General features: G+C 44.1%; 2 protein-coding genes and 1 long non-coding RNA gene across 3 annotated transcripts; 1 reads left to right on the plus strand and 2 right to left on the minus strand.

Moving 5' to 3' along the window:
- Nucleotides 1-520: 520 nt before the first annotated feature.
- On the minus strand, nt 521-858 carry LOC144588077 (uncharacterized). The gene is made up of 2 exons (XR_013543414.1): nt 749-858; nt 521-656 (listed from the first exon to the last, which is right to left on the minus strand). It is a non-coding gene; the product is annotated as an uncharacterized LOC144588077 (long non-coding RNA).
- Nucleotides 859-996: 138 nt separating this feature from the next.
- LOC140707725 (uncharacterized) lies at nt 997-4,095 on the plus strand. Its single transcript, XM_078390098.1, has 2 exons — nt 997-1,269; nt 1,357-4,095. Exons 1-2 carry the CDS (start codon nt 1,183-1,185, stop codon nt 3,100-3,102), a joined length of 1,833 nt encoding a protein of 610 aa, XP_078246224.1. The 5' UTR covers nt 997-1,182; the 3' UTR covers nt 3,103-4,095.
- Nucleotides 4,096-9,170: 5,075 nt separating this feature from the next.
- On the minus strand, nt 9,171-10,429 carry LOC140705576 (uncharacterized). The gene is made up of 2 exons (XM_078390103.1): nt 9,820-10,429; nt 9,171-9,722 (listed from the first exon to the last, which is right to left on the minus strand). The coding sequence occupies exons 1-2, from the start codon at nt 10,039-10,041 to the stop codon at nt 9,249-9,251; spliced, it is 696 nt and encodes a 231-aa protein (XP_078246229.1). The 5' UTR covers nt 10,042-10,429; the 3' UTR covers nt 9,171-9,248.
- Nucleotides 10,430-10,724: the final 295 nt, after the last annotated feature.

Here is a 10,724-nt window from a genome sequence, read left to right on the forward strand (position 1 = left end):
GCTGACCTGTAAAATAACAGGACATCTGTGGCTTAGATAAGCAAAGGCCTGGAGGCATCTGTTTGAGTAGATTAACATAGTCACATCCTTCAGCAGGTAGCTGAATAGATAAGACAGCATGTGTATTCTCTACCTTTCCTTTCAAATGGGTTGTTAATGAGGTGCCATTGTTTCACGGTAATTGTGTATCTTTCAATCCACATCATGATCGGCTGTTGTTTCCTGAAGCAGCATGAGTCGTGATCAGAAAAACTTTTGCTTCCCTTTCAAACGGTATATAAACTAGAGTTTTGAGCTGTCTTTTATCCGATCTTCTCTGTCCCTTGCCAAGACAAGCTAATAGGTGAGTAACTTTATACATCTATGAGATTTAATTCTTTTTAAAAATAGACCTGTCCTTTTTAAAATATGTATTCATTATGTGACTTTTTTTTTCCCCTAGGCTTTCAGCATTAATAACTCAACACGCCGAGATGGGTAAGAGATTGTTCTTTTTAAAAAAACTTATAGACATTGCGTAGAGTTTTAAATATATATTTTATTTACTGCATGGCAGAGAATATTTTTTTTTGTATTGCAAGCAGCCAGCTGAATAAATAATACCATCTTGATGGCGGGGTCATAGCTTGTCTTAGAAAGGTATTTAAACTTCTTTCCTGCAGGAGACAGAAATATGAAGCATTTTATGATTTTATAGAATAGATATTTATAAGCTGTTATTAAATTTGAATTTAGGAACAATACTTACGGTTATGAATTTCAAATTCCCTTGTCGCTGAGTTACACATGTCATGATATGCCGTGATAGAAAATCCATTTCATTCTCTGCCAAAAGCCGTATCTTCTTCTGAAAAAATCTGATTATGTATGATGCAAAAGATAAAAATGTAAAAATTCTTCCATAATTAATTTTATCCTGAAAAACGTATTGTCCAATTAAAAAAATTGCAGAATTAACATCTGACAGACTGCTTATCTGTATTTTCGCCAAAAATTCTTTTATGTCTCCTTCCAATTGTATTTGAATCAAAGAGTCTAGATTTTTTAATTGAAGACTCATTTCTGATTTAGCCTCTGTATTTTCAGATTCTCTGCAATTAATTTTGAGATAATTTAGAACCAGACAATACAGCTGTGATTCAATAGCATCCATCTTGCAGTTTTTAAAAACAGGGATGTCAAATGTTCATCAGGCATGCCCTAACATGTTTCTGTTCTCTACAGCCGGGAATTCCAAGGAAAATAGCCCAGCATCCGATGACTCCCTGGGTAAGCTCATTAACATATTGGGGGTTTAAGGAGGACTTTTTTACTTTTAAAATCCCTAATGATTTAGAAATACTGTTTCTTTTTCAGAGAAATATTTTCGCAACTCTGATGATAATGAATTTTTTACACAAAATCAAGCTGTGGTGCCATCGACTAGCTACAATATACCAAGGACAGACAGGGCCCTGTTTCATAGATATACCTTTAAGAGAAGTGCTAATCAGAGTAAGTGTTGGCAGGGGCATATGTTTAGAGTTCCTGGGGTGTTTTTTCCACGGCTGTGCCCTCTGTTACCATTCTGAGGATTGGAATCCTCTGTTAGGGAAAACCTATGGGGCTCTTTTCAATGCCACACAGGAAAGGACAGCCGTTTTGAGAAGCAAGGGCTTTGAAGTCAGATCAATTTGGGAGCACGAATGGAAAGAGATGGTGAGAAACGACAACGATGTCAAAAATTACCTTGCTACAGCTGATTTTCCAGATCCCTTAGCACCTAGGGATGCTCTCTTTGGGGGTCGTACAAACGCGATCCGTTTGTACTACAGAGCTAAACCGGGAGAGCAAATTCTTTACTATGATTTTACCAGCCTTTACCCCTATGTCAACAAAACTAAAGAGTACCCTCTGGGGCACCCCAAAATCATATATGAGAATTTTGAGCCTGTGACTGCCTACTTTGGTATCGTAAAGGCAAAAATCTCACCACCTAGAGGCCTCTTTTTTCCAGTTTTGCCAGCCAGGATTGGTGGAAAACTTATGTTTGTGCTGTGTGCCGCCTGTGCAGAAAGCAGCCAGAGAACCCCTTGTGAACATACCGATGAGGAGAGAGCTTTGACGGGGACCTGGTGTACTATAGAACTGAATGTAGCCATAAATAAGGGGTACAAGGTTGTGAAAATCTTTGAGGTATGGCATTTTGAAAACAGATCGGATGAACTGTTTTCAGATTACATGAAGCTGCACCTTCGCCACAAACAGGAGGCATCAGGCTATCCCTCGTGGTGTGTCAGCGAGGCAGATAAAAACAAATATATTGCTGATTATGAACAGAAAGAGGGTATAACCCTACGTAAAGATAAAATTGCTGTAAACCCCGCAAAAAGACAGATTGCCAAGCTGTTTCTAAACTCTCTGTGGGGTAAGTTTGGTCAGAGAACGAATCTGCCTAACACTCAGGTGGTCAGAGATCCGGATGAATATTTCAACCTCTTATTTTCAGAGTCTTACAAAGTGTCCATGTTTGAATTTTTGGCGGATGATGCTGTCTGTGTGTCATGGAAACATGCGACTGACAGATTAACCACCAAGGGTAGGAAAAATGAATTCATAGCCTGCTTTACCACAGCTTATGCACGTCTTGAGCTTTACAACCTGCTTGACAAACTGCAGGATAGAGTTCTTTATCACGATACTGACTCTGTTATTTTTGTACAACGGGAGGGTGAATGGAAACCCTCCTTAGGGGACTACCTGGGGGACCTCACGAGTGAGGTTCCTGAAGGCATGCATATTACAGAATTTGTGTCCGGAGGACCAAAAACGTACGGGTATAAAATCTGTGACGGTAGTGCGTGCATGAAGGTCAAAGGGATCACACTGAATGTGACTAACTCTGAAAAAATTAATTTTGACAGTCTCAAGGATTTGGTTTTTACGTACGCTTCTGACAACCGAGATGGTTCGCTCCGTGAAATAGTGGTAGAGCAGCCAGGCATTGTCAGGGATAAGCGGCAGTGGTTGATTCATACAAAGCTTTTAAGGAAAACTCAAAAGGTGGTTTATGACAAAAGAGTGATTGTCGAAGACTTTAAAACCCTACCTTATGGCTACTGAACTAAATACGTTGTGGGTTCATCCTTTTTCAGCTATCCTAGCAGGACCCAGTGGTTGTGGAAAAACATTTTTTATTAAGAATATGCTTGACAACGCGCGCAATGTATTTTCTGACATGCCTGAAAATATTATCTGGTGTTATGGATGCTGGCAACCTGTATATAAGACTCTTCTCTGTAAATATCCCTGTATTCATTTTGTAGAAGGCTTGCCGGAAAAGTTTGATGATGATGTTCTGTTACCCCCCACTAAAATAAACTTCTTGATTTTAGACGATTTGATGCAGTCTGCCTCTGATAATAAGGAAGTGGAAAAGTTATTTACACAATATGTGCATCACAGGAACGTAAGTGTTTTTTTAATTACTCAGAACATTTTTTCCCAGGGAAAATCTGCCCGATCCATTAGTCTGAACGCAAAGTTTTTAGTCCTCTTTAAAAACCCCAGGGATAAGCAGCAAATTGCCACACTAGCCCGTCAGATGTATCCGCGAAATGTACAGTTCTTCATGGAAGCTTTTGCAGATGCCACAACTCCTCCTCACGGTTATCTGTTGGTAGATTTAAACGCCAATACCCCTGAACCTTACAGACTGAGAACAGGCCTTTTCCCACCGGACTGGCCTGCTGTGTATACCTTGAAGAAATCTGCTACAGGCAACAAAAGACGGCTGCTTTGAAACCCTTTTCTTCATTGAAGCCGATTCAGCAGTCGGATAACATGTCTGAACGTATAAGGAGAAACCTGCCACTTTTGAAGCTCCTTATTAAGGCCCCCCTGCGGCAGAGAAAAGCCATTTTATGTGCTGCTTCGGATGATCTGGTCACTGCCATTTCAGAGATTGCTCTGAATACTTTAAAAGGAAAGATAGCTCTAACGCCTAATCAGGTACGTGTTTTAAAGAAGAAACGAACACTAATTAAAACCTTGAGTAACAAGAGGGTACCCCTACGGCGGAAAAAATACCTGGTGAAGCAGTCTGGAGGTTTCCTGGGACCCTTATTGGGTATCGCTGTCCCTCTAATAACCAGTCTTTTAACTAATAAGTAATGGATTATGCTGAAAAGATGTATCTGGTCCCCAGTGCTCAGCTACAAGAGCTGAGGGGTGTACCAGAAAACATCAGGGCCACCACGGTCAGACGCTTGGATTCTGAGATGAGAGAGATTCTCTTAAGGTCAGACTTGTCAGAGTATGAAAAAGCTAAGCTTTACAATGGCGTTCTACAGAGGTTTTTAACGCTGACCAGGCAGGAGGATATGGAAAAAACAATGCAACCGCCCCCACAGCCCGCCGCTCCTCCCCCCTCGTCACCGGTCCCTCAAGAGGCCCTACCCGAGGTTATTCAAGAGGTGTTAGACAGTCTGCCCAACCGTTACAAGAAAAATGCAGAGATTTTGCTAAGTAAATTAAGGCGACATCAAGACATCTCTTCATGGGATGACAAAGGGGCCTTCCGGTACCGGGGGGAGCTCTTACCTGGCTCTAATATTCTGGACCTGGTCAGAGGCATCACCCAGTCTACAACCCTTTCTGATAAGAGAAAACCCAAGGGGTGGGACGTTTTTCTTAAAGCTCTGGCCGAACTGAACATCCCCACATCTATCGCGGGAAATTCAGCCGTTAGAGAACAATTAGAAGCGCTGAAAACAGCACCGCCGTCTTCTTCCTCCCCGCCTGCCACATCCGCTGTTGTCCGACCCAAGAAACAGTTCAAGAGACCGGAATGGCTGCGCGTCAAGGAGCTTCCAACAACCCCTTGGAGACCCGTGGTCAAGAAGCCTGAATGGCTCACTTTATAAAATACATTAATAAAAACCATGACAGATAAAACATTTAACGTTTGTCTTTTATTTTATTTATGCACAGCTTACATTTTTTATGTTTTACACAGGGGTCCGCAGGCTTGAATATGATGAAACGGGTGGCATGCGGGGGGTGCTCTTTGAATTTTCCTGTTCTTGACAAACTCTACAACCATGCGGTCATTTTTGGTAGTATCATCCGAGTACAACTTTAAAATTTGATCAAACTTCAGGCCTTTTGTTCTGTTCTGTAAAAAGAACACACAGTGATAGCCGCAGGTCACTGCCGAAGGGTGTTGTAGCTGTCTCTTCTGGAATATTATTTCATTGCCCTGACGCCATAAAAAACCTGTAATTGTTTCAGGTATCCGCGGGTTGTCCGGGTCTATGCCGTATGAGTCAAAAAACTCTCCAGGACCATTAACTGGTAGATAGAGGGCCAGCCAGTGTTCCCCAGGCATCGTGTGGGGGTGTGTGTTCACCACTATTCCGGTAGGTCTTTTGGTAACAAGGGCCCTTGGTAAAAGGTCGCAGGGATAGACATCTAGAAAGGTCTTATCTCGTTGTAATACGCTTAATAGCTGCAGCGTGTTCATGTTCACATATAATCAAAGAGGACGTTTCTGCTATGGTTGATTTCAATCACGTTGTCAAATACCCCGTATAAGAGCATGTTAATAGTTGCCGCTAGGGGTTGGGCAAAGCGGATCTCTGCTCGAAGATTTCCAGTCTTGATCAGAGAATAATGTTCCGAGCAGCCATGATCCGGTGTCAGATCAAAGGCATATAGGGTGTATCCGTGTCCAAATTCGTTAGGGGTGATGAAAATGTCTTGGTCCTTCATGGCTTTTCCGGAGGTTTGTACCAACTGCATGTACTCTCGGACATAAAGGCCGTTTGCATAATCCGGCTGGAGGGGCTTTGCTGGAACTTGCACCCCATCAACGTACAAGGCGATAAAATTAACATTGAAATGTTGGAAATTGTAAGGGTTTTTGTCATAGGCTCCGCTGAAAGCATCATTGTCAACAAAAGTAATGACGAGCTGTTTCGGCAACTGTCCCAGAAAAAGGTTTTCTTGATTGCACACAAGGCTTCCTGCCGGTATACTGAACACTTTCATTCCCACGCGTTCAACGGGGTATTTTGCATTAGATGCAAGAAGAGCCTCTGCGTGTCCTATGCGCACCCCCGGGGACACTTTCACCCTTTTGACAAACAGAGAGGCGTTTAAAATATCCACTTTGTACCTCTCTCCATCATCACCACTCATCAGGCAGAACGTATCCTTGCTACGGGTAAGTTTGATTTTCACATCTACACCGTTCAGTAACATTTTCTCCTGAAAAAATAGCTCATTATGCAACGGCCCCATCAGATTCCATTTCTTGCTGTTCCCTGTGTGTTCTGCTCTCATTCTAAAGCCCCAGTTTCCAGTGTTGTTGGCTACGGTGGTTTGTTCCATGGCTGTATAACCATCTCTATAAAACCCGCCTGCCGCGAATTGGGTACTCATGCTGTCGGAGCCGTAATTCATAAGCAGCTCTATCATGGCCCTATAGGGGTAGCAGTTGTTACTCTGACTGATGAGCCGGTCCCCAAGGGTGACGTCCAGTTGGCTAAAGAGCGCTGCAATGGGATAATTTACAAAACCCACTTTAGCATCCGCGGCGATGTTTGTCCCATTTGCTTTTGTGATCTTACACACCACGTAGAGCAAGGTATTGTTTAAATCGAGATAATCTTCACTGTTGCCTGTTACATAAAATTCTATTTGACCGTTGGGGGTTATGGCCGCTAGAGGGGGGACTTCTATATACATACAGCTTTCCACGCTGGTTTGTGTAGGCGATAGTTGAAAAATATCCAATTCAGATTTGGCACACTCTTCGGAGGAGCTGTGAATGAAAGCCATTTTAAAAGATGTCTCCGCGGACGCGCTTCAGACCCCTAATCTTACGGCTTGCTTTCTTCTTCTTGCTCTCAAGCTTCTGACGTTTTTTGGGTGGTAATCCGCTGTTTAACCGTTTAGGAGGACCTAGGCGTAGATGACCCGCTTTTCGCTTAACTCCACCCCTTCTTTTCAGGTATGTGAGTCCTGAGCCTTCTTGGGGTCTCACTTTTTTCATAACATGACCCACGACGTCTCCGGCGATATTATGCACGGCGGTCTTAAGGTGCGGCTTAATGAACTCAAAGCCTCTCCTCAAGAGGGGAACAGCCTTTCGGAACAATCCACGAAAAATGCCGCCCAGCCCCGCCCCGTACATGTTTACAGATCCGTGAAAGCCAGGGATGCCCCGCCCTGCCTGGGCCTTATAGTACGCCCTATAAACATTGACATCTCCGTAGTCTTTCAGCACCACCATTTTAACGTTCTGCTGTTCTCTTTCTAAACACAACCCTTTCGGGGGCGAATATGCAACCGCACAACAACTTTCCCCAGAGTGAATGGCACGGGTTGGTTCTGGTCCGTCTTTATTTCAATGGTTATTGTGTTGATGTGATTCTTGCTCATCAGCACGTAATGCGGCTTGTCGTAAGTAATTGTAACACATTCGTAGGTTTCTCCCTTGACGGGGATGCAGCGTAACAGAGGTACAGAGTGGTCTCCCACGATTTGGTGCTCGATGATATCTGTATAGACGTACAAGGAGCTGAAACCGCCGTTAATGTCTGCAGCATGCGGTATTTTCCTGACAGCCACATACGGAGGGGCCCCCAAAATGTGGGCTAACTCCGTCCCCGCCGAGAATAAGTAATTTTCAGGGCCTGTGAATCTAACTTTGCCCATGACGGTGTCGTAGGTCAACCACGTTTCTTGTAGGTCTATAGCTTGTTTTATCGTATCATTCATGTTCTTCAGAAGATCAGGAATGTCCTTGTAATAGCCCCTGTGTAAATGAAAGGTCCATTTCTTTGGCCCCTCAAAAATTGAAAACGGTGTATTTTTAAGGAGTGTGTACCAACTCCGAGGATACTGTATCTCTGCTAGACCAACTTCCCAAACACCGATCAAATCTAAGGGTTTGGGCAACATTGTCGTATAACTGGCGTTTGTATTTTGAGGAAAAACCTTCTTACAGGCATTACTCGGGAGTGTGATGTAAAAACCATGATCCCCCATTTTGCTTCTCAGCGCCTAAACAACCTTAGAAATCTCTGAGGCAGACACCCAGCTGTTAAACTTGCTAGGCCAACCTAACCACTTCACTAAGTGGAGTTTTCTTCGACCACGGCCTTTTGTGTCCAAAATCTTTTCAATTCTGTACAGTCGATCTTCCCGGTCATTGATCTTCTGCAATTCTTCAGGATAGAAAGTACCGATTATGGCATCCCCATCATAATCCGTCAGATGGTATACAGGCCTCTCTTTACCTTTGACAACACGATCTACGATAAATATCTCGGTGGTGAAATTCTGCTCATACCCCTTATCAAATACGCCTTTGCTTTTAGAAACCCTCACAAGGTCCCCTTTTCTGAGTTTTGAAACTTCTTTTTTGGTTCCAACAGAGGGCTCATAGACTCTTTTCCAGACCAACAGGTCATTATGATGATTCACATCTACAGGCCTACATTTAATAGTTCTATGAATGCTATGATTGTAACTTTTAAGGAGTTGCTGCAATACATCCACATACCTGTAGGTGTTTTTAGCCGTGAAATACCTCCACATTTTTGTTTTTAATGTTCTGTTAAACCTCTCAACAACCCCCGCTTTGACCTCATTATTGGTGACAAAATGCAGTATTCCATATTTCTTGAATAAACCGGTTACAGGTTTGTTTAGAAATTCACCGCCACGATCCGTCTGTATTTTGTCAGGTTTTCTCCCGTCTTGTTTGAAAACGGCTTCAAAGGCGCTGGCCACTTCTTTGCCTGTTTTACCTTTGAGCGCTTTTACCCAGCCGTACTTAGACAGAATGTCTATACAGACCAGAATATACTTGTAACCATTGTTGTGCCGGGCATATTGTTGCATATCAACCAAATCTGCCTGCCATTGAGCATCTACTTTGGAAACCACGGTCTTATTTCTTTTAAAATGAATTCTAGCAGGTCTATGCAACGTATAGGCATCCTGATCAGACAGCCATCGTGAAACATCTCCGAGCTTCAAGGTTTTGACCTGTTTTTTGGCCTCCCTAAAGAGAGGCTTGAGACCTCCAAAACTCCCCGCTGCTGAGGGTGTGTAATAGATATTGTGCAGTAATTTTTCCCGTGCATCCTGCTCAGCCATTAGCACTAATATGATCAATGTATGGTACAATAAATGCTCTTTATTAAAAACAAATCAGTATATTACAAAAATTATACATTTTTTGTTTTTGTTTTTATTCAATCACGCATGTTTGGACAACAGTAAAAATGACAATCGTATACTTGTTGTAGTGTTCGTTTAACAATGTCTAGATATTGTTCATCTGTCGACCTCAATAGTCTTTTTAAAAAGTTATATGACTCGTCAGAAGCTGTTAAGCTTTTAATAATCTTGTGTATGTAGATCAAGGTTCGATTTGTCATGCAGAGCTTCTTAGTTTGGAAAGCTGTAATGGTGATAACAAGGATAACTTTTTTATAGCAAAGTTTCGAACATATCTCGTTCAACATCTTGGAATAGTCAGCATCGTTCCAACCTATGCACGGGTGCGCTTGTTGCCCACACAGATCTTCCTGGCATCCATAGCACCTTTGAATCAGATGTTCAGACAAAGCGTCTTTTAGCATTGCGAAGAGACAGGCCCTTGTAAGGGCCTGCATGTCCTTGTGTTTTTTCAGAGAATAGCCTCCGGCTTGGAAGTACCGCATCTCCTAAAAAAAAAAAAAAATTCAAAAAAGGGGTTTTTAGCACACGTAATAAACATCTATAGCGCTCCTCTATCAACACCTTACCCCAGGGGTTACCTACCTGCGTTTCAGAAGTTTTCTCATTATAACATGATGTTTTCCTAGGATGACACTGTCCGTCAGGTTCTTCAAGCCGTTTTAATGCTCCTGGAGGGCCGTTTTCACTGTCGGAATCTGAACTCATGTAACGCTTTCGGGGTTTGGAAAGGGTCATGCAGGCCGTGACCTTTTGCTCCTCTGGCTTATGGACGGGCTCCGGAGCTTTGTTCTCCTTCTCCGCCATGTCTACAAAACCGCAGGACCTTTGCAAAGAGCTGACAGAGCGCGCAGAAGTGTCCCCGAACCACGTTTTTATAGCCTCTCAGCAAACTCCCCGGGGCTTTCCCACCCTTGCAGGGCCTAGGGACAAGCCGGGGCATGTCCTACGACCACCCCTTTTCCAGCCAAGGCCCTCCAACCGCTCCCCATTGGTCTACGGGGTCGCGGGGTGGCACGCAACCTCGGGGACCAATCCTCAGGCCACCCCAGGGTCACGGGGGACCCCTGCCTCTAGGAAAAGGCTCCTATAGGCTCACGGGGCCCCCGAAATCCCTGACGTCACGCAGGGGGCTGGGGCAAGCCGAGACATGGTCTACGACCACCCCTTTTCTAGCCAAGGACCTCCAACCGCTCCCCATTGGCCTACGGGGTCGTGGGGTGGCACAACCCCTCGGGGTCCAATCCTCAGGCACCCCTAGGGTCACGGGGGACCCCGGACTCTAGGGAAAGACCCCTATAGGCCCATGGGGACCCCCACAACCCCTGACGTCACCGTTCGGACCACCCCTTCCGCCGGAAGGGGCCTGGGTCCAGCCTAGGCGCCGGAAGTCCCTCCCCTTCCGGTCCAGGGTCCCAAAAGGGGGCGTGGCACCTGTCAAAATTGAGATTGAATAAAGCTACCACTATCCTACTACTAAGGAGAAGGAG

The sequence above is a fragment of the Pogona vitticeps genome, chromosome 3 (genome assembly GCF_051106095.1).
Source record: "Pogona vitticeps strain Pit_001003342236 chromosome 3, PviZW2.1, whole genome shotgun sequence".
Lineage (NCBI taxonomy): Eukaryota > Metazoa > Chordata > Lepidosauria > Squamata > Agamidae > Pogona > Pogona vitticeps.